Genomic DNA, 24,985 nt, shown 5'->3' on the forward strand with positions numbered 1-24,985 from the left:
GCATCCATATTTAACACTGTCTGTGGCAATGAGGGTTTACTATATTGCTAATGTCAAGTCAAGGAAAAGTTATGTTTGGTGACGTACCATGACACCAGTGGAAATTATTCATGGCTCTGTAGCAGACTTTGAACAGATTACAGGTGACCAAAAATATACACTTTTTATTAGAAAAGGAGGGAAATAAAATACTGATTTAATATCATGAATACAAGAATTGTTCCTTTATCTTACAGTGGTATGGCCAGTCAACTGGGCAGACTGGATGGACCATTTCAGTCTATCTGCTATCATTTACAATGTTACTATGGCAAACAAAGTATTATGATACACTTCTAAAGTAGGAATAATCCAAAATACAAGATTTGAACTCTGCTATAGATAATGCAATTTTATTGTAAGAAGGACTTAGGCTTTTTTTAAAATTATTATTATTATTATTTTATGAAAGTTGCCTTGCATTTCAAAATACAAATGTTATTGTTAAGTATATTCCAAAGTTGCCAATCCAACCCCCAAATCCCTGATTGGGTCTATCTCCATTGTATAGCAATACCATTGTGATGGGTGTCTCAAAGAGGGTGTTCTTATCATTGAGAGTGCTCTGGAAATGATTCCTGGCAGGGGAGACTCCTTAACCTCTATTTGGGTTCTGATGTTATTGTTTATGGAATGGAAACTGTGTGGTGATACTATAGGAGAACAGAAGTTACCTCTATACCATAAAGTCCAAAATATAATGTTAAGATAAACTGCAGATGTAATGGGGAAGTATGTGTGAAATGGCATTCATTTATGGGCTAATTACTCAAACTGAATTTTTTCTGAGGAGGATGTTACTAGGGATGTGAATCGTTTTTGAACGATTAAAATTATCGTCAGATAATTTTAAAATCGTCCAAAATCATTAGAGTGCACGATACAATACAAATGCCCCCGATTTATCGTCAGGGGCATTTGTATTGTATCGTTAAATAGGGCGTGGGAAAACCGGCACACCAAAAAACCCCTAAAACCCACCCCGAACTTTTAAAACAAATCCCCCACCCTCCCGAACCCCCCAAAATGTTTTAAATTTCCTGGGGTCCAGTGGGGGGTCCCGGAGCGATCTCCCTCTCTATGGCCACAACTGCGTTAAGAGAAATGGCGCCGGTGGCCCTTTGCCCTTATCATGTGACAGGGCAAAGGTAGTGCCGGTGCCATTTTGAAGATTGGCAATACAGCCCGCGTGTAGGAGGTCGCTCCCGGACCCCCGCTGGACTTTTGGCAAGTCTTGTGGGGGTCAGGAGGCCCCCCCAAGCTGGCCAAAAGTCCCTGGGGGTCCAGCGGGGGTCTGGGGGCGATCTCCTGCACGCGTGACGTCGGGAGCCAGGAACCAAAATGGTGCCGGCGCTACCTTTGCCCTGTCACATGATAAGGGCAAAGGGCCACCGGCTCCATTTCTCTTAACGCAGTCGTGGCCAGAGAGAGGGAGATCGCACCGGGACCCCCCACTGGACCCCAGGTAATTTAAAACATTTTGGGGGGGGGTTTGGGAGGGTGGGGTATTTGTTTTAAAGGTTCGGGTGGGTTTTAGGGTTTTTTTGGTGTGCCGGTTTTCCCGCCCTCCCCCGATTTATGATTTTTAACGATTTAAAAAAAAACAAAAAACCACGATGATCAGATTTCCCTCCCCCCTCCCCAGCCAAAATCGATCGTTAAGACGATCGATCACACGATTCACACCCCTAGATGTTACTAGTGGTGTGCCTCAGGGCTTGGTCCTTGGACTAGTACTTTTCAAATTCTTTGTGAGCAACATAACTGAAGGATTGTTGGGGAAGGTTTATCTTTTTGCCAATGATACCAAAATGTGTAACAGGGTGGACAGCTAGGAAGGTGTGGAAAACATGAGGAGGCATCTAGCGAAGCTCAAGGAATTATCTAAAGTCTGGCAGCTAAGATTTAATGCTAAAAATGAAGATTAATGTTGTTAGGATGCAAAAACCCAAAAGAAACAAACAGTATTAGAGGTAATATTCTTCTAAGTGCAAAGGAAGAGCAAAATCTGGGGATGATTTATTTCTGATGTTCTTAAGGTGGCGAAACAGGTGGATAAAGCAACAGTAAAAGCCAGAGAGATGCTTGGCTGTATAGGGAGAGGAATGGTCAGCAGAAAAAGGGAGGGGATACAGCCTCTATATAGGTCCCTGGTGAGAACTCAATTGGATACTACTGTATACAATCTGGAGACTGCAACTTCCAAAGACTATAAACAGGATGGAGTTGGTCCAGAGGATGGCTACTAAAATAGTCAGTGATCTTCGTTCCAAAGTATATGGGGATAAACTTAAAGATCTAAATATGTACACCCTGGAGGAAAGGCAAGAGAAGGGAGATAAACTAGAGTCATATATCTTAAAGGTTTCCATGCACAGGAGGTGAGACTCTTTCAATGGAAAGGAGGCTCTATTATTAGGGGTCATGTGATGAGGCTGAAGGGTTGGTTGTAGACACAGGAGTAATCTTAGAAAATATTTCTTTACAGAGAGGGTATTGAATACATGGAATAGCCTTCCAGTGGAGGCGGTGGAGGCAAAAACGGTATTTGAATTTAAGAAAGCATGGGATAAATACAGGGAATCTCTAAGGAGATGTTGAGAATTTTAATGATAAGTTAATTGGATGGATGGGCAAACTGGCTGGGCCATATGGACTTTTCTGCCATCATGTTTCAATGTTTCTATGAACTGCCACTAGATGGCATTATGCATGGTAAAATTATACAATGCATGTGCCTAAATCTCTGCAAATGAATAGTAGTAGTAAATTTAGAAACCTAAGTTATAGGCCCCTAAGGAAAATGATGGTAGATTGTTGTTTATTGGACTATATTGGTAAATGACCTATTTTAAGAGGTATGGGAAAGAGGATCCTCTAGGAGACTGTTCTTGCTGAACTCAAAGTATGTCGGGAGGGATTTCAGGGTCCCATGAAAGGAGTGGATTGCCTGGGGCACCTCTCCCCAGGGAGAGGGCTCTGCAGGGGCTTTCCTCATCAAGAGGGATGGAGGTGTTTCTTCTCAGAGGAAAAACCAGGTGACCCAACCTGGGTCAGTGAAGGAAGAAGAGGAGCATTGGATCCCACCATTGCCAGAGGATGTGGTTAAAGCAATTAGCATAGCTAGGTTTAGAAAAGGTTTGGACAAGTTCCTGGAGAAGTCCATAAACTACTTTTAATCAACTTGACTTAGGGAATAGCCCCTGCAATTACTGGCATTAGTAGCATGGGATTTATTTACTATTTGGGTATTTGCCAGGCACTTGTATCCTGAATTGGCCACTGTTGGAAACAGGATGCTGGCCTTGATGGACCCAATATGGCAACTTCTTATGTTCTTATCTGGAAAGTGAGGAGATCCAAGCAAGGTTGAATGAGAGAATCCAGGGAATCTTTGTCAAGTCCTCAAGGAGAATCCTGAGTATCTTCAGGGTGAATAGGAAGATGTCAAAGTGGAAACAAATTTGTTTTTGTGAGAGGGATAGGTATTAGAGAAACAAAGTGAAGCTACATGACTATAAAGTAAGAAAGGGAAAATAACAGTTTGTGCTATTATATTTTTATTCAAAAGTTGTTCTGTCTGAAAACTGATTCTGTTGCGGCCCAACTGTGGAAGCCTATGAACTTCTGATTTAATCAGTGTACTTTATAGCTTGTTTTGTAAATTCCTGACTGCTGGTAATCCCAGAAAATAAATTGATTGTTTGAATATACATCAGAGTGAGTCTCTCCTTTATCTAACAGTGTGAGTTTCTGGAAACAAAATTGGATGGGCAATGAGAAGGGGTTCATACATGCTTGACCCAACAATTAGTGAAAATTACCAAGAGAATTTCACTGTGCTCCCAAATCTGCACCAGACTTTCACACATTTTGTGTGCCCTTCCAGGGAGGGTTATACCATGATGCAAAAACAATTTAATTTATAAATTATATGAAAGCAAGTTTTCTAGGAGGCTGATGTATGAAAGTGCACCAAATTTAATGCAAAATTATGATTTTTATTAAGAACGTTTTCTAGTGGGACTTGTATGCAAAGAAGACCAGTAGAAATACATCTAAGTTTCCTACAGACAATTTTGCACAAACGATAATTAACTACTACACCTCACTGAGGCGTAGTTATCTTCTTTGCAAAATCCAACAGACTGGGTAGAGTCGCTGGCTGCCCTGGTTAATATGGATGCCAGGCCTTAACAGAAGGGGGAGGGGGTAGAGATAGATTTTGAACCTTTCCAGTTCCGTTGGTACAGTGATTGCTGTGTTGGGTTTGAATCAGGCATTCTTTGAGTGGCTGAGGGAACAGGTGCAGCAAGGCACTCAACGCACAATTAAGCTCTGGAATTTGTTGCCAGAGGATGTGGTTAATGCAGTTAGTGTAACTGGGTTTAAGAAAGGTTTGGATAAGTTTTTGGAGGAGAAGTCCATTAACTGCTATTAATCAAGTTGACTTAGGGAATGGCCTCTGCTATTACTGGCATCAGTAGCATGGGATCTTCTTAGTGTTTGGGTATTTGCAAGGTTCTTGTAGCCTGGCTTGGTCACTGTTGGAAACAGGATGATGGACCCTCGGTCTGACCCAGAATGGCAATTTCTTATGTTCTTAAGGGAATTCGGAGTTTGCAGCCAATGAAGATCTAGGGACAGAGATTTCTCCCTCTCTTTTTTGACTGCTGCATCAGAACACATCCATCCTCCCATTATGAGATTTATGGTTACTCTTTTCATGGCCAGGGCTGACACAGCGCTCTGTAACAGGGAATGGCAGATTGCCAGCACCTGGTTAATCTTTAGCATGGTGCTGATGGTTCAGCTGGGCTTTGCTGAATGGTCAGCACTGAGTATTTGATAGGAGCGATTGGGCACGGTTATTCCTGGCTCAGCTCCTTGCTGGCTGTGGCAGGGATGGGGCTCTGAGGCGGCATGGGGCTGCCTGTGTCCTGCAGGCCATTTTTTCTGGGGGTGCATACATCTTGCTAGGTCAAGGCATTATGTACTGTCTTGTTGTTTGGCATAGGCTTGTTGATGTGATATATTTTGAAGTAAAGCTGTGGCCTGTTGATCCCCAAAAGGTTTAAGTTCACGTATTATTGTGTATTATAGTGTTTTGTAAAAGGTGTGGATGCAGGGAGAGGCCTTAGTCCTGGTTTCCCATGTTATGCTGCAAACAAAGTTAATGAACTGTATAAATGGATTTGCATTGCAGAAGCTTATTGAATTTGATTTTGCATAATATTTTGCAAGCATAAACCTATGTGTATGTTTATTGCATGAAAAGTCTAAAAATGTTGCAATGTCCATGTCACACATATAAAGGGAAAATTGTGTTACTTAAATCCAACCTAGGGGCACACGTTGCCATTTTTACATGCAAAGTAAACTTTGGTACAATGGCACATTTCAGTGCATGGGCATCTAGATGAGTTAACAGATAATTATAAACAGTAAAAAGAAAAACTGCAATGTCATCAAATATATGTATTCTTATTGCATTGAGTTGTTTAAGGAAGCATTTTCTATATCTAGTTTCAGATCTGGTTTTCAGAATATTCACAATGAGATATATTTTCATAATTTGATCAAAGAACCATATATTGGTTATCCTGAAAATCAGGTCTGGCTGAGGATGCCAAAGACAGAATTTTGGAAACCCTAATTTAAGGCATGCACTGGTAACAAACAGCATTTCATGCAATGTTCATGTTGCTAAACTGACCATGTTCTTTTCTTCAATTTATTGCAATCTTCCATTTCTTTTTATTGACTGGTTCCTTCATTTTAAAATCTTAAAAGCAGAAATGCTAATAACAATAATCCAAAATTACTTTTCAAATAGTCAATAAAAATGCAAGTGCCTACTTTTTCAATGCACATTTTTTTTCTTCCCAAACAATGACTTCAAACTCACAGTCATGTGCTTGTTTTGTGGGGTTTGCTTTGCATATGTGTACGTTTCAAAAAGCAGCCACTTTTTCTCAGAGGTGGCGTCAGCACCATGTGATGTGCCAATAAATAAATGCATAACAAATGCTATGGCAACCATAAATAGCATAGTAAATATTTGCATCAGTCTTTGAAATAGTGTTGTCAGAGATAAGACCTGTGTCTTTTTTTTTACAGGTTGCATATGGTAAGCAGCACCAGCGAGGACGCACGCCTCCTGCCTTTGAAACTACTTCCTTCTCTCTCTCTGCCACAGTTTGCTCTTTGATGCTAAAACTTTAAAGCAGCCATACCTGATAAGGCTGGACGATGCATCGGGGTCGCGAGCAGTCACCTGACCAATCACAGCATTAATAGCAGCATTCTCGTGCACCTCCAGGAGATAAGTGGGTGATGAGAAGACAGGTGGCTCATCAGAATCCTCCACAGCAATTTTAACCGTGGCTGTATCCTTGAACGGTACCCCACCGAGGAAGCGAGGATCGATATGAACATTGGCTGCTTCTACCTTCAGCATATAGGATTTTTTACTCTCAAAGTCCAGCGGCTGTTAAGAATGACAAAGATGAATGTCTTTCACTAATGACCAAGGAAGCAAGAACAAATGGATTTAATGCTGATGGATGAAAGTTATGCCCACTTCAGCACACTCAATGAACCTTAAGAGCAACTGCAGAGAAAGCAACTGCTCCCCAAAATCCAACCTGTAAATTTGGCGGGCATTTATCGATAGCTATTTATTACCAAGCCTCAATCAAACCAGTTCTTTTCTTTTGTCTCTCTTCATTCTGTCCTATTTATTTTAAATCCAGATTGTGTGTTCTTTCTTTATGAAACCCGGACATTATGCATAGCCTTTTAAAACTATAGCAACCCAATCAAAAACTATTTTAAGACTTTTCACTGTGAACGCCTGCATCATTGCATTATTAAATGGAAATAGTAAAGCAGATTTCTTTGATATATTTTTCACCACGCATCTTTACAGATTCTTTTTCTTACCATTTTCTCAGAAAGCAAAAGAGCTGCTTTTTACATTTACATAAGCAATGCCTCTTTTCACAATACAAATAAAAAGAAGCTGACATGGAAAAACTGACTTGGAAAGATTTGTTTGGAAAGCAAAGAAACGAAACACAATAAGAGATTTTTATTCAAATGTTTTGAAGAAAAGTGAAACATGTTCTAGCATATTTAAATATGCAAAGTTATATGCTATTAACTATTGTCTCTGAAGCATCCCTGCACTCCCCCTGACTTTCACTACTATCTGCACCTCTGATTCTATTGCTCACATAGATACAGTTTTCCAACATGCAAATGTGCAAACTGTTGGATTACATGAGGAAAATCCCATGCAACAATGAGTCTTTGAAACCAGCCATCTAAAACGCAAATAACAAAAGTCTTGATGCATGCAAATGCAAATAAAAACATGAATACAAATAACAAATGTCTTTATGCATCGCTCATGTTTTCAAATACATTACAAATTTTCCATCCTGTAAATTAATGTTGTTTGTTTCTAATTTGTAGTTTATGGTGCCCTGCAACTGAGATTTACAATTAAAACTCAGTCCTGGCAGTAAGAAGGACAAATGCTAATGTATGTCACTAGGGTGTAGAAAAAAAAAGTGACTTCAACAGTTATGCTTAATGTCCACAAATTTTGATCTAGCCACGAAACTAAAGGAGATAATGTACCTATTCTTTTGCCTACTCTATTTGAATTACATCTGAGTGACTGGTCAAAGGGCAATTACACAAGTCAAAAATGAGAGCAGTGTTAACTTTAATGCATATTTCCCTCCAATACACAGGGAGTCGAGTCCCATCATAAAGGTCATTGCCTTATTTGTCATTGCCACCGTAATCACCTGTTTATCCTCCTGTGACTCTGGAGCTACGATTATCACCTTCAAGGTCTTACCAGCTCAAGGAGCAGATAACTCATATGCCAACATGGTACACTGTAATTGACAAGACCTGTAGAATTTGTTTTAATCTCACTCCAATAGAATCATTCATATCTTAATAATTACTAATAAATCAGAAAGCCATTCTCTTTCTGCCCGCAGTGAAATGACTAGACATTCACATCTGTTAAAAAACATGATGAGAATTTAGATGTATCAGGACTATTTGCTCAAGTAATAGATGAATTCAACAGTGTAAGGATGTGGTAGAAATGCTCATCTATCATAGCAACATAATAACATAGTAGATGATGGCAGGGGAAAGATCTTCTGGCTCCATCCAGTCTGCTCAGTGATTCCTGCCCACACTACACATGCAGAATGTGACCACTCATATTTCTCCTTATCCAGGATAGAGTTTGTGCTGCACTATCTTTAGGTAGCTAAGTACACAAAATCTGGCACTTAGTTTAGACCCTGCACGCCACCCTTTTCATGACTAAAATTTTGTAATCATTACTCTTACCATCATGACTGTTACCCAGACATACAGGCACTAAGGTTCCCCAGTATAGCCTGCCAGACAGAACTGGCTAATGTAATCACTTGCATTTCTGCTAGGACTCTTAGAGGCCAATATTCAGAAAAACAGCTAATGGACAACTTAGCTGGATAAGTTGTCAGGGACAATCAGCAGTTTAAATGTCCCACTGAATATACTGAAATACAGTTACGCAAGCAATGTTTCTCAGATAACTTTCAAACCTAGCTGGCTATGTGTGACTATAACCATTTACTTATTGGACATTTTTAACCTACAGATCCATATAAACTGTTGCGCTCGCGGGTGGACCCCTATCCTGTGACAGTGCAGGTACTGGCCACAGGGGGTGGAGCACGAAGGGAGACAGAGGCAGTGTAGATCCTCACCACTGGAAGCCCGAGGTCCCCTGGGAGGAGCCCGTAGGGACCCGGGCCACTGGGACTTAGGTGGGCCTCGCAGGGTCTCCTGGGAGAGTCAGAGTCCGGCATGCCCACAGACACAGGAGGAGGGCTATCAGGTTCGAGACCGGAAACAGTTTGGAGGAGCGCAAACCAGAATAGAGTTGGTGAGGACAAGGCTAGGGACAGAAGCAGAATCAAGCAAGGTCAGATGAGCAAGGTCAAAGTCCAGGAATCAGTCCGAGGAGTGGTCAACAAAGCAAGGGTCAAGATCCAGAGGTCAGGAAAGGTCGAAGAGCAGGCTGAGGTCTTTGGGAGGCGGCAGGCAGGCAGACAGGTCAGGAACAAGCTGAGGTCTTTGGCAGGTGGCAGACAGGCAGGCAGGTCAGGAACAAGCTGAGGTCTTTGGCAGGTGGCAGGCAGGCAGGCAGGCAGGTAGGTCAGGAACAAGCTGAGGTCTTCACCAGAAATCAGTCTGAGGTAAGACCAGGGAGATGAACACAGGAACAAGCAGGCAAGGAAGCAGGTATAACAAGAACAGGCAGGAATGGAACTGGAACAGAAGGATCCTGGAACGAGACTAGGAACAAGCAGGCAGGAACAAATGCAGAGGCAATCTAGCAAACAAGCTGACCCGATTGCCAAGGCAAGGAAGTGAGGCCATGAACTTCCTTATAACATGCGATCAAACAGGGTGCGCCGCGGAACTAGGCCCCGCCCTGGAACCTACATCATGGCGGCTGGTCCGCATGTGCGCGCATAGGGGCGTGGCTAGCTGCAGAGGCACCGAGGCCTGGCGTGAGGCCCAGTGTGCGACAAAAGGCCCGGTGTGCAACAGAAGGCCCAGCGTCCGCTGACGCGGGATGCCGGGGTCTAGTTGGACTTGCAAGGGCCGCGAGGGAGACAGGATCGGGTCCTGCCCAGTGGGCCTGCCAGGGATTTAGGAGCTGGGCCTCCTTGAGATGCTCTAAGTTCTTGTGATCCGTGAATATAGTGAATTTGCACTGCGCCCCTTCCAACCAGGGATGCCATTCCTGAAGGGCTAACTTCACTGCCAGTAGTTCATGATCGCCAACTGTGTAGAATTGTTCTGTGGTGGTGAACTTGTGCGAATAAAAGGAACAAGGAGTTGCTTTACCTGTGGACGAGTACTGGCTTAGAACAGCTCCAGCTCCAATAGTTGAGGCGTCTACTTCGACTATGAATGGTCGTTTCGGGTCCGAGTGATGGAGACACGGAACAGAGCTGAAGGCATCCTTGAGCCTCTGAAAGGCCGCAATGGTTTTCGGTGTCCAGACTCGAGTGATAGCCCCCTTCTTAGTCATCGATGTAAGTGGGGCAACAATGGAAGAGTAATTAGCAATGAAGCTTTGATAATAGTTGGTAAAGCCCAGAAACCATTGTAAGGCTCGAAGCCCAACTGGCTGAAGCCAGTCAAGAATTCCTTGGACCTTCTCGGGATCCATGGAAAACCCACGGTCAGATATTATGTACCCTAGGAAGGGTAGACAAATGCGTTCAAATAAACACTTTTCTAGTTTAGTGTAGAGGTAGTTCCTTATAACATGCGATCAAACAGGGTGCGCCTTGGAACTAGGTCCCGCCCTGGAACCTACATTAGGGCGGCTGCTCCGCGCGTGCATGTAGGGGCATGGCTAGCTGCAGAGGTGCCGAGGCCTGGCGTGAGACCCGGCGTGCGACAGAAGGCCCGGTGACCGCCATCACGGGACGCCGGGGCCTAGCTGGACTTGCAAGGGCCGCGAGGGAGACAGGACTGGGATCTGCCATGTGACCCCGAAGGTGAGCGGTCCCATGTATGGGACGGCCGCGGGTGGGGCACATAACATAAACTTTCTCCCTGTGAGATATATCATAACATACATAATCAAATATACATATAAGCAGTCATGAAATAGAGGGATATATCCCCAGATAACTTTAGCCAAAACCGGTGTATTCAAATTATATAGTCAGTTAAGTGGCTGAACTAGAAAAAAAAGATTCCACTGAACCTGCCAGTCCTATCCCTTATTCCTTCATCCTGTTAAAAAAAAAAAAAAAGAAAAAGTAATCTGGGCCTTAATGCCTAATCCACTTTCCTCTCTCCCCTAGCCTCCCAAAATATATAAAAAGATCGAGCCCTATCAGCCCGAGAAACCTCCCTACGATCTCAAATTTGAAAAATAAATGCTAATTCTAGGTCCCCTCCTCAAGCACACTCTCTCCCCCTCCTTGTAATCCAACCCAAACCCTCCCACCCCTGAACACCTCTCTTTTATCCAGATAAGGTAAGACCAGGGTCCATCGAGCCCAGCAGATCCCCAATACTTGCTGTATTTCTTGCATCTCACTCCCAGGGATAGGCGCTGGCTTTGCCATGTCTACCTGGCTAATAACTGTTTATGGACTTATTCGGACAGTAAAAAAAAATATTTAAATCCCACTTTTATTTCGTCAAGTCCCATATTTAGCCAGATAAAATCTTTTGAATATTGACTTCTTAGTTATTACTATACTTGCAGTGTGCCAAACTGACTTAACTGTTAGTTCATTCTTTTATTATTATTATTATTATTATTATTATTATTATTATATTACTTTTTATTCCAAGAGATGGATAGTGAAAAAAAACAAAATGCATTTTAGGCCATATATCAAAGCACATGTAGATCAAACAAGACTTGAAAAGTCAACCTGCCAAACAGAACCAGCGGCAGGTTGTCTCTTTTTCTGCTGGGAATTTCTAATGTTTCATATTTTCCACGTTTCCATTCACTTTGGTAACCCCAAAACTAGTTGAAGAATTATTCAGGTTGTTTGACTATTTCTTCCATTTTTTTGAAAATGTGGACAAATTGCAGTAAAGGGGGGGGGGAATAAACCCATGGTTCTTTAAACGGAGGAGGGAGTCTCTACTGATCTAAGCCACAGACCATCCTTGCAAGTTTGCACTTTTATATTCTCTCCAGTGTTTTCTGATTCCTACTCCGAAGTGTGGCGTACAACAAAAAAGGATTTAAGGACTAGAGGGAAAGATCCTCAGGTATCAAAGTTTCAGTATTTTGATGTATGCAAAATCAATGTTAAGGGTTAATGGAGGTAAAAAAAAAAGCTAATATTGAGTTGTTTTAGGAATAACATTGTCCTTTTGCAGAAATGGGTCATGGGTATGGCCAAAATGAGAAGGAATTGACCATTCCACCTTAGCGTATGCTTGTCTAAAATTGGCATTTTGCCAAGGGGTATATTTGGTTGAATAACTAAACTCTGAAATTCCCATTGATCAGAATCTTTCAAACATCCTCATTTTAAATTATTTATTCCAACTAATCATTTAGAAATTGGTAAGTGAACATGCATCCAATGTTTTAATGTGAAAAGCCCCAAATTCATTTTTAATGTGGATAGCCCCAAATTCATGGGGTCAGTTTCTAATGAAATCTTGAATCTTTATTGGAAGTTTTTTGTCCTAATATTGTAAATATCATACAAGTTAGTTTCTAAATTCCTGTGATGACTTCAAATGCTACAATATGAGAATGCATCCCTTCCTATGTGAAGTTTCGATCCATGGCTGACTCTGATGCTAGCTCTACCCCGCTTACCCTGATGACAATGTAAGGGCCTCTTGTACTAAAGACCATACCAATGCCAACCTATGTTGTCTGCTGCAGAATTGCTGTTGCTGTATTCCATCTTCTTGCCTGTTTTGGACTTACAGAAACTGTGTTTCAGGTTTGTGCTGCATTCCTTTCTGTGTGCAGCTTCAAATCCTGGCCAACTCAGACATTAGCCTCGCCCGACCTGATGAGGTAGGAGCCTCTTGCACTAAAGGCCAGTGCTTACAGCCAGAGGCAGTACACTCCTCTTTTATGCTGCAGAAAGAAGTACAACAAAGAAGCACTCTCCTTTCTGTATTCTTTCATGAGGTCTTCATGTGGCCTGGTGAAGCCCATCTCTGCCTGATCTGTTCTGCTATTTTTTCTTTTTTTCTCACCCTCTGAATCCATCAGACATTTGCAATACTTAAACTACATCCCATCCCAAAAATTCTTGAAATGTGCATTATTTAATGCTCACTTGGTTAATAAACAGGGCTCAGCAGATTTATGATCTTATTGTTACCTACATACTTCCCTATATTTTAACCAAAACTTGGTTTAAACCATGTGGCTTGTTTTGTCTCAAATAGGCTTATCCTCCTAATTTTACTTTTTATACACAAAACCAGAATGGCCAAAAAATGAAGTGGTGTTGTAATAATCTTCCATAGTTCTCTTAAAATCAGAGAAACCTCTATATCTTCTATATCCTTAAACTCTAACTGAAAATCTTTTTCTTCAATTGCACAAGAACCCTCAGGTCAATCTCCTATTAATTTACCAACCTCTTCCTGCTTCCAGCTTGCAGCTTCATGATCTCATCATGCTCATAAATGAATGTTCTTTAAGAAGTTCACATTTGCTTCTTTTAGGCATTTTAATTTGAATGCAGAGAAGCCAAGTTAATCAAGTGAATCCAAGGTCTTTTTTGCAATGTCTGATCTTTCATTTACCCAATGGATTCATAAGCCCACCCATAAAGAGGAACAAACTTTCAATTTAGTTTTCACTTCTGATAAGGTTGTGCTTCCTACAAAGATAATAGGCCTCATCTAACAGATCTGTTATGATCATTTTCACTTTATGCTGTTTTGATTTTTTTAATCAGTAATCCTCCCAAATTCAGGATTCCAGTTAGAAACACCAAGAATTTAAACCTTGATGATGTCACCTGAATTTCTGGATCTACTGCTAGATGAAAAACTTTCAGTGTGCTAATACTCAATAATGGATGTATTATTTTTCACATCACACAATGCATATGCACATTTAGTCAAAGGAGAGAGAGAGAGAGAGAAAGAAAGAGAGAGAGACTCTCTAGGATAATACATATATTAGACATCTATTTATAACACTATAGAAGGGTCATCTAGTAACTCGAGAGAGATTTTGGTGGTGGTCTAGTATTTTGGGGCCAGTTTTACATGCACAGGCAGACATTCAAACAGCACAGTACGCATCAGTGAAGATTTGACATGATTTGGAATGAGGATTGGTACACAAATATGAGATTTCTACAATGTACTCTCACCCTAGCTTGGTAGCACCCAGGTAGAAAGTGCATCAAGCTAGGGTGAGAGTACATTGTATGATGCGAAAAATAATGCATGGTGAATAAAACAGAAAATGTCATAAGGCCTCTGTATCGCTCCATGGTGAGACTGCACCTTGAATACTGTGTACAATTCTGGCCGCCGCATCTCAAAAAAGATATAATTGCAATGGAGAAGGTACAGAGAAGGGCGACCAAAATGATAAAGGGAATGGAACAGCTCCCCTATGAGGAAAGACTAAAGAGGTTAGGTCTTTTCAGCTTGGAGAAGAGAAGGCTGAGGGGGGATATGATAGAGGTGTTTAAAATCATGAGAGGTCTACAATGGGTAGATGTGAATCGTTTTTTTTACTATTTCGGGTAATAGAAAGACTAGGGGGCACTCCATGAAGTTAGCATGTGGCACATTTAAAACTAATTGGAGAAAGTTCTTTTTCATTCAACACACAATTAAACTCTGGAATTTGTTGCCAGAAGATGTGGTTAGTGCAGTTAGTATAGCTGTGTTTAAAAAAGGATTGGATAAGTTCTTGGAGGAGAAGTCCATTACCTGCTATTAATTAAGTTGACTTAGATAATAACCACCGCTATTACTAGCAATGGTAACATGGAATAGACTTAGTTTTTGGGTACTTGCCAGGTTCTTATGGCCTGGATTGGCCACTGTTGGAAATAGGATGCTGGGCTTGATGGGCCCTTGGTCTGACCCAGTATGGCATGTTCTTATGTTCTTATGTGCCATCTTGGGCATTAGATAGTGTCTATGCATTTTGCTAGATTTTGCTACTGCTAGAAATTCAGATGAGCTCATCAAGGTTTAAATTCTTGATGTTTCTAACTGGAATCCTAACTTTAGAAGGCTTATTGATAAAAATAAAAAAAGTATAAAAAAATAGTATAAAGTGAAAATGATCATAAAATTGTCTGTTCAAATCTGTTAGATGAGGCCTATTGTCTTTGTAGGAAGCACAATTCTCTCTCTCTCTTCTCTCTTTCTCTCTCTCCATTTTGAAAAGTGAAAATATCACAGGGTACAATACATTTAACACTCATTGTGGTAAAATACCTATGCGAAGCACTAAAATAGCACACATTGCAGTAAGTCTAAAATTACCCTAACCACACCCCTTTTTTCTCACAGGCATTATTCATGTGAAATTTATAGCATTTTGATGACTCTAGGGGTTTGTTTGGAATCTCAGGCTGATGAAGCCTATGATCATGCGCCCTCCTCCCCTTTTCCTTAGAAGGCTATAAACCTAACTGGTGACTTTTCATGATATCATTCTGGTTTAAAAATTCTAAAACAGCAAACTCAACATTTTGAATGAATGTGGCATAGAACTAAAGCTCCACTGACAAACAATTGCTTTAGGATGGCATTAAGCACAATTGGCTAGAAATTAAGAGGGCTAAAATAACAATGCAGGCAATAGAACCTCATCTCAAAAATTGCTGTCATGGAACAGAACTCTTGCCCTCCTACTGTCTCACCCAACCCTGAAAATGTTGCTTCTGCTTTTGAAATAAAAATCAAAACCATTCAAGCACAGTTTATGTTTGATCCGTGCTCATTCACAACTGTTTCATCCTTAGTACTACCCACTTCTCCCAGCAAAGCTAACATCACCATGAACAGACTCTTGGCATTAAATATTATTATCCTTCCCAGCCTGGAGTTAATATTAAACTAGATGAAAACATCATCTTCACCAACAAATTGCTAAAGAAGCTCAATCTTGGGCTTTTTCCTCCATTAAACAGAATTAACAATGTCAGCCTGATCTGGCTCACTGCTTGACAGCCTTAAAATAGCTATTAGTTGCCCAGTTTTGAAAAAGAATAACCTTGATCCAAATATCCCAGATAATTATAGGCCAATTTCCAACGTGCCTACTTTGTCAAAAAACATTGAAAAGGTTGTACATGGGCAGCAACTCTCTTCTTTATAAAACACTTGTATTATATCCAAAACAATCTGGCTACTGGAAAGGCCGTAGCATTGAATTGGCCCCTACTGCATTAATTACTGGGATTAGTCTAAACCTTGATTGGGGTAAAGCCATGTTAGTGGTGGTCCTTGACATGAATGCTGCATAAAATACCATAGACCATGAATTACTTCTTAACCATTTATTTGACATTGGAATTTTTGACACATCTCTTCCTGGTGCAAATCATTTTTGGAAAATAGAAATTATCAAGTACACTAGAAATTGTACATAGCTATGTCTCATTAGCTGTCTTGCAAAGTTCCACAGGACTTTGTTCTGTCCACCACTCTCTTTAATCTATATATTTCTTGGTTAGCAACCCTTATTGGCTGCAGTGGCTATTTTAACACAGATGATATACAGGTTTTGGGTAAATTCAACATCTGCATTACAGAGACAGCTGCATGGCTAAAATCATCCAATCTGAAAGTAAATCAAGCAAAGTCTGAAGCCATAAGATTTGCTAGGAATAAAAATACAGAAAATGTCTCTCCTCCCATAATGGCAGGTATGCCTATACAACTCAAAAATGTGATCACCAACCTAGGCGTACGGTTTGATCTTTCATTTAGTATTTCCCATCATGCCAATTGACTTGGTTTGCTCTTTTTTTTGTTTCCTGCACTTTACTTGAAGGCTTAGACCTTTCCTAGACACTTACAATCTCAAAACTGTAACCTATTCATGTATCTTAAATCAGTTAGATTACTGGTGTAGATTACTGGTGTAGATTACTGGTGTTTCATCTAATCACACTCAAAGTTAGGGGTACATTCATCAAACTATCACATGTGCAAGGAAAAAGGGTGTGTTTTATGGTAATAGCCTATTTATCACAATGTGTGCTATCTTAGTAACTTGAGGTGAGGTTTAGGTAGTAGTGTAGGGGTTAGGGGCCACTTTGACATGCAGAGTGAGATGTACAAACAGAAAAGTACACTCTTGTGAAGATGTGATGTCCTGCAGAGTGAGAAAACTCACACAAAGATGAGATTTGTATAATGTTCTCTCAACCTAGCTTGATGGACTACCTGGGTAACACGGGCATATCGCACAACTTAATGCCAAATAAAAAGGTGTAGTTATTTCTGGCGTTAAAACTTTTCCAAAAATCCCACCCCCAATTCTACCCCTTTTAGAAATTAGCATTGCACCATGCATTATGGTGCTTTTCGCATGTGTTAAGGCATTTTTCGCATGCAAAACATCTTAACGCATGTGAAAATGCTATAACCCCCTTATTTTGGAAAGAAAAAGTTCAACCTCATCACTCTACTCTTGAAAGATCTCATTTGACCCATTTAACCCTGTGTTGCCAGAACCTCCCTGCCTTCACATGGAGTCACCCCCTGGCTCCTTTTCCTGGCCACTCCTTATCTTGTGTTGCAGCCGCTGGGCCTTCTCGCTCCTTGCCTTGCTTTGCAGCCTTTCCAGGCCTACCTTTGCTCTCTGCCCTATCTAGGCCTTGCTTTATTCAGTGGCCCATCTAGTCCTTTCCTGGCCTTGCCCTCTGGGGCCTCTTGCTTAGAGGCCTTTTGACCTTTAGCCTGGCTGCCTTCGGGCTTACATATTCTTTGTTCTGTATGATCCTTGTTGCTCCTGCCATAGCCTGCCTTGTTTGAGTCTTGTCCCTGTCATGACTTATCTGTATGTGCTCCAGTCCTTGTCCTCTGTCTGTTCTTGGATCCAATCCTGTCTTGTACAAGCTCCAATCTTGGTACAAGCTCCAATCCTTACCTGCACTCTGCTCCTGTTCAAGCTCCATCCCTTGCCTGTACAATGTTCCTGCTCATTATCCAGCCTTACCAGCCTGTCCAAGCCTTGCTTCAGACTCACCAATTTATACAGTCACAGCAGAGACCTACTAGCCTCCATAACCAAAGGACTCTATGAGGGAGGGAGCTAGTTAGGCGGAAGACGGGCACAAGCCTTGCCCTGCAGTCCTGCGCCACACCTAGGATGGTGTTCCCTGTATTCAGCTAGTAAGGGGCTAATTTTTAAAAGCATATATGCATGCAATATGGATTTTTGAAAATCACCACAGGATTATGTTTGGAGGCAATTTTGTGCACGCTTTTATGCATACTGCAAAGAGGCAATCCTTAGGGCAGAGCTGATGCAGGAAAATTTAGGGATGTACATTTGTTTAGAATGAATTAGGCAATTTCAACAAAATTGCCTAATTCATCCTGGTTCTGGTGACCTGAATCCCGAAACGGATTTTTCCCAAAATTTTGGAAAAATTCATTTTCGGGTTAGCATGGGGGGAGGGGCACATTTATTAAAAAAAAACCAAGGGTAGCAGGTAATATCTTTCCGGTTTCCCAAAGAAATTCAACCAGGTAATGTCTCTCCAGTTGCCCAAAAGATGCCGCAGGAGTGCCGGGCTTAAGGTCTTCTTCTGGCCCCTCCCTCTGACATCAGCATCACGGCAAGGAAACGTCTCGTCAGGTAAGCGTGGAATCTTACCCTCGGATAGCAGGTAATATCTCTTTGGTTGCCCAAAGAAATTCAAACAGGTAATGTCTCTCCACTCTTATCCAACAAGATGTTTCCTTGCTGTGATCTTGACATCAGAGGGCTTTGCCCGGCTTAGCCTGGTTTACCTGGTATTTCATTTCTTTTAATTATCTCAGAGTTTCCTCAGCAGGAGGCTGGTTTATATTTTGGCAATTTGAGAGAGGGCTACTCCAAGAAAGAGACTTTGCATTTGATAGTTGCTGTTTTGTTTTATACAATGCCTCATAAAAGAAAAGTGAAGGTAAAGGTGTATCCAGCTGAGCCCAGCCTTCCATTTCAGCTTCGTCTCATACCGGAGTTTGCGATACCTACGGCAATGCAGGGGATGGCAGGAGTGCTCCTCCCACTGCTCCTCCCAGTGCTCCTCCCACTGCTCCCATAGGTGGAGCAGTGGGAGGAGCACTGCTTTCACCCGGGGAAATATCCTTAAGCCCCCAGGAACCTCACCAGTTGATTACAGCTTCCCCTCTGAATCTCTCTACAGTCACTGGTGGAAATGGAGGCACCCCTACCATATTACCCCAGTCAGCTGGAGGTGGTGGTGGAGAACAGGAGAAGGCCAGGACCTCAACTCCGGATCAAAGTTTGAATCTACCCCAAGGAGGAGGGAAAAGCTTGAATGTGACAAGCAGAGGAGACCGCAAACAAGAAGCTGGAGGGGTGAAATTGGACCTGGCTGGGACTGAAAAACCAGGAACTGTGACATTAGAATCCTTATGGGAATTAATGAAGGGACTTGCAAATAGTATCGAGGAACAATCTTTGACTTTTCAGAATGTTTCCTCGAAGTGAGATTTTGTTACTCAGGACCATCAGCGTATTTTGCCAGAGCAATGCACACAAATTCATTCCTTGGAAGAAGAAGTTAAAGGGTTAAAAGATTTGACATCTGTAATTACCCGTGAAAGTTTAGCAACTTCTAGAAAAATGGAATTCCTTGAAAATACCATTAGACATCTTAATATCCGGATATTAAATTTTCCAAACATAAAAGAGGAGCAATTGTTAATTACCTTAAACAAATACCTGGGGGAAAATTTAAAAATCCTACCAGATAAAATTCCTGATATTAAAAAATGAATTCAGTTACCATTTAAACAAAGCTCCATTAGGAATTATCCTTCAGGGAATTCCATAGATTTCATGATTTTGACGCAATACTTAGAAGAATCTCACGTGGAAATTGCAGAACGAATTACATTACTGGTGACTTTCCAAACTGAACAAGATATTAGGGATGTGCAGAGCAAAAGTTTAAGTTCATATGTCCATATGTCCAAAGGGGGTCCCATTTGCGGTCAATATGGACATAAACAGAATTCAATGAGTTGAGTATATGTCCATATGTGCAAATAAAAATTTAAACCCCTCACCCTCCTTAATCCCCCCCCCCAAGACTTACCACAACTCCCTGGTGGTCCAGCGGGGTCAGGACGCCATTTCTGACCAACTTTGCAAGGAGCACGTGACGTTGGCGTCACGTCGGAGTGACGCGGCGTCACGTGATTCCCCGCGGGTTCACGCCGGAACGCTCGTTCGGCCCAAAAGGAACTTTTGGCCAGCTTGGGGGGGGCCTCCTGACACCCCCAGGCTGGCCAAAAGTTCCTTTTGGGCCGAACGAGGGTGCCGGAGGGAACTCGCGGGGAATCACGTGACGCCGCGTCACTGCGACGTGGCGCCGACGTCACGTGATTCCCCACGGGGTCGCTTCCGGGATCCTCGTTCGGCCCAAAAGGAACTTTTGGCCAGCTTGGGGGTGTCAGGAGGCCCCCCCAAGCTGGCCAAAAGTTCCTTTTGGGCCGAACGAGGATCCCGGAAGCGACCCCGCAGGGAATCACGTGACGTCGGCGTGACGCGGCGTCACGTGATTCCCCGCGAGTTCCCTCCGGCACCCTCGTTCGGCCCAAAAGGAACTTTTGGCCAACTTGGGGGGGGCCTCCTGACCCCCCAAGCTGGCCAAAAGTTCCTTTTGGGCCGAACAAGCGTTCCGGCGCGAACCCGCGGGGAATCACGTGACGCCGCGTCACTCTGACGTGGCGCCGACGTCACTTGCTCCTCGGAAAGGCTTTCAGAAATGGCGTTCTCACTCCTCGCTGGATCACCAGGGAGTTGTGGTAAGTCTTTGGGGGGGGATTAAGGAAGGTGAGGGGTTTAAATTTTTATTTTGGATCAACAATCGCGATTTCCAACTTATTCAACATAGCTATGTTGAATAAGTTGGAAATCCGATCGTTTATGTCTTATCACTTTTTTAAGTTTAAAAAAAAAAAAAAGTAGCGTTTTACATTTATGTTCAATACGAATGCACACCCCTACAAGATGGATCTCAGGTGAGGCTGTATCCAGAACTCACCAGAAATACCCAGATTCACTGAAAGGCATTTCTTTCATTGAAACCCAAAGCTATCGCATTGAGTGCAACTATTATTATAAAATACCCATGTAAATGTGTTTTAAAACTCCATGGAACCACATATATATTTTTTGAAGTAAACCAATTAAGAGATTTTCTGGAGGGTAGGAGACAAGTCTCAGTCATTAATGTGAATGGAGGTAATTAGAAAATTGAAGGAAGCTCTCATATTAGCCAATTGGTAAAGTTTAAATTAATTACCTAAATATTTGTCCTCATTTACAATTCACCACCTCCAGCATATTACCTCCATGAAGTTTGTTTTTTGGACATGTAAACAAGTATAATGGAATTTTCTTTTTTCGTTATTAGTTTCTAAATGGGATTTGTTTATTGTTTTTCAGTTTATGCATGTCTAATACTATTTCATGTACAAAGTTTGATTACTTTGTAAAATTTGTAAAAAAAAACCCCAAACCCAACTCAACCCTTCAAATTTACTTAATTACAACACACCCCCCCCACCACCCCCCACCATCCCAATCCCCCCTCAAGACTTACTGAAAGCCCTGGTGGTCCAGTGGGCGTCCCGGGAGCAATCTTCTACTCTCGGGCCGGTGGGCCTGGAAGGAATCAAAATGGCACCGGTGGCCCTTTGCCCTTACCATGTGACAGGGGCTACCGGTGCCATTGCTCAGCCCCATTACATGGTAGGAGCAATGGATGGCTGGTGCCATTTTAGAAAATGGTGTGGGCCATCCATTGCTCCTTCCATGTGACAAGGGCCGACCAATGGCACCACTAGCCCCTGTCACATGGTAACGGCAAAGCACCACCAGCACCATTTTGATTAGTGAGGGAGAGATCGCTCCTGGGACCCCACTGGACCACCAGGGATTTTAGCAAGTCTTGGGGGGGGGGGGGATCAGAATGATGGGGGGGTTGTAATTAAGTCAATTTTAAGGGTTGGGGTGGGGGTTTCTTTTGGGTCGTTTTCGAAAATGAAACAAAAAAAGTTTTCAGGTTTAAGGAGTGGACCAAAATGGTCCACCCCGAACCTGAAAATGAAAACAAACTGAAAAAAAATTGTGCACATCCCTAGGAAAATTATTTACATATATACTTTCAATTTTCAAAAGTATGTGCATAAATGTCCATGAGGACATTTACACCTGCCCTTGGGTACTAATCTACACAGGTCCACTTTGAAAACTGGTCAAAGTGCTTTGAAGACACAGATTTCAGCCTTGTGTGGATGATTATAAAATTGGAATCTATATGATTAATAATTAGGGATGTGCATTCGTTTTGGATGAATCAGGCAATTTCAACAAAATTGCCTAATTTGTCCTATTTCTGGAAACCCGAAAAACAAACATAATTTTTCCAAAATTTTGGAAAAATTCATTTTTCGGGTTAGTGCGCACTAATGGGGAGTTACCCGAAAAAAAAAAAAGCCCGAACTGAGGGAAAACAAAATTTTCTGATGTGGGCTTCGCACATCTCTATTAATAATGATCACTTCAAATGATCTTGTGATCTGGAAAGTGAGTCATAAATTCTGTAAACACATTTAAATATTATTATGAGGATAAAAATGGTATCTGGATGCCATATCATATTTTTCTCAAGCAGAAATATACCCACAGTTAAAAGAAAGTGTGAAAATGCTCTCCCCGCCCAAGCTGTGCCCCCTCTCCCCAGAAAAACCTCTTGATAGTACAGGTAAAAGTCCGAACAAAATGGGGGTTTGCATAGTCTCTTACATGCGCAATCCCTTAATTGATTTTCAAAGTGCCATTTACATGCACAAAACAGAATCAAGCCCTTAATGACCGCTCATGTCAGTGATGTTGGCATAAACAAAGTAAACTGTTTTATGTTTGTACCTTTCTCAGTCGAACGATGCCATCCTGAGTTTGAGAATCTGTTGTGATTTCAAATATATCCATTCCATCGCCATCAATGATGTCAAACGATGATTTAGCATTGTCCCCAATATCACGGTCATTTGTCTTCACTTTTCCTATGGAGTCTCCCAGAGCTGTGTCTTCTGGCACTGTGAACTGATACTGGCCTTACAAACAGGAAACAAAATCTAACATTAAAATTCTAACCTACAGTTTCAATTCAGTTTATATATTTTGTTTCACATCAATCCCCCTTGAGAGAGCCTGCTTACCCCTAAGAAATGCACACTTTTGACATCCCCTATGTGACAAGAATGCTCCTTGCAACTTACAAACTGAGAAAGTACCTATTTTCACTTGTTATATTATCCATATCCCATCTACTTCCTGCAGTGTTGCTGAACTTAAAATGCTAAACCATCTTTGGCACAGAAAGATTCAATGTTTAATACATTGCTAGGTACTTGACAACTTACCTGTTGTAATTACAGACTTGTGGCTCATTTTTGATAAAATCCAATTACTAAACTTCTTCTGTGTGCCCTCCAGCAAGCTGTTCAGATGAATGAAAGATGACTCTTGTTACTGAAGCCCTCCATACTCTGAAGACCACCCACCCTGCATTCTGAAGGTCTCTGGAGAGAACCTAATTACTGCCTGTATATATTTTCTTCTGTGAAGTGGCAAACTATCTAATTAGGAAAAGTTTAAAGGCCCTCCCACAACTCATATTTCAAAGTAGACAATAACAGCTCATGATTGATAGTACTTAGTTTTCTAAAATAGATTAATTCAAGGTTGCTAGAATATATTATAGGTGCATTCAAGGCCAAAGAGAATGGCCTGGCTTTCAATGGATTTTGATTTAATTGCATACATTAGTGAATTCTTTGCAAGAATGGTAATCTGGGTTCATAATGACATTATTTTTTAAAAATCTCAAAAGATTTAAAAAAAATATAAACTACAATGGTGAGTAAGACTTGAGGAGTCGATATAGACTAACACTGCCGATCTCCCTGAGTGGATTGTAAGATACACAGGCACACTGACCCTGTGTCCCCTTATCCCTCTAACTCTCCACCAATAATCACAGGAAACAATCTCTCTTTGAACAGCAACCACAAGAATCTGCTACCACTGCCAGTGGATGAATAAGCAACAACATTTTAATTTCTACTTTATAAGGATATGGATATAGCATATACCCACAGTACCTGAATACAATCTGCTCTGAAGTGCCAAAACGTGGAATATAAATCAAATAAATAAATAAAATAACCTGCACCATGGAAACATCACTGAAAATAGCATGCACCAACCAGGAGACACTTAGCTAATTCACTGTATTCAATGTTTCCTCTTATCCATTCACTGTGAACTGGATGGTTGTAAGGATTGAGCAGTTGCATCAGGATGTCCTTACCAATTTTTCCATCTTTTTTCATCTTCCCATACTATTTATAGCCTGAGTAAACAGTTTTTCATTTGTTCAATTTTACTTCCCCAGCCACTTTTATTTGTGGTCTGAATATTCAGAGCGGTTCCTTAAGATAGCTAATACTCACCACCAGTCCCTTATTTAACGGCACCCGAGCCTCCCGATGTTTTACTTGTCCTCTTTTTTTGGCTGGTGAGGTGCTGCTTGCCATAGCAGTGACAAAGCCCTCCCCTTCTCTGCACACTCTTATGTTTGAATCTCCACGCTATTCGCTCTGATTCTTAAAACCCTTGCTTGGCTATGAAATCTCTTTGAACTAAATGTAAGGGTTTGGAGGCTGGAATTTTTCCCAGCCTGATGCCTTTGCCATTGCTGCTGCTCCATCAGTGGCTTCCTCCTCTTCTTGGACAGAATTCTTCTCTGCTCATGCCCCTTATGCCACCTTCAAGTGGGTATGGTTGCCCTTTCTTCCACCTAACAGCTCAGACCTTACCTCCCCTCTTGGCAAATACCCACCCCCTTCACCTATCCTGAACTGTCTTTTAACTTCCAATGAATGTATGTACTCTTGAACTGTTTTCCACTAACCCACCCCCCTTAGGAACAAGGGCAGTGACTAGATCACCTCTACATTGGAAGCAATCACTGGTTTACCACTGCTAAACTATATATTGAGAACTAATTGAAATAATATCTTGCTAGCATTAAAACAATACTTTGATATTGCAGCAAAATAAAAATATGCAGTACTTATCATACAAAAAAGACTGGCA

General features: G+C 41.6%; 1 protein-coding gene across 2 annotated transcripts in view; it reads right to left on the reverse strand.

The window, feature by feature from the left end:
* The window catches only part of CDH8 (cadherin 8), a 515,521-nt gene that overhangs the window by 129,305 nt on the left and 361,231 nt on the right, over positions 1-24,985 (reverse strand). For both annotated transcript variants that reach the window (XM_029608175.1, XM_029608174.1), the window contains 2 exons: positions 22,751-22,938; positions 6,276-6,529 (listed from right to left, as the gene is read on the reverse strand). In XM_029608175.1, the coding sequence (XP_029464035.1) occupies positions 6,276-6,529; positions 22,751-22,938 (442 nt within the window). The remainder of the gene's footprint in view (positions 1-6,275; positions 6,530-22,750; positions 22,939-24,985) is intronic.

The sequence above is a fragment of the Rhinatrema bivittatum genome, chromosome 7, assembly GCF_901001135.1.
Source record: "Rhinatrema bivittatum chromosome 7, aRhiBiv1.1, whole genome shotgun sequence".
Classification (NCBI taxonomy): Eukaryota; Metazoa; Chordata; class Amphibia; order Gymnophiona; family Rhinatrematidae; genus Rhinatrema; species Rhinatrema bivittatum.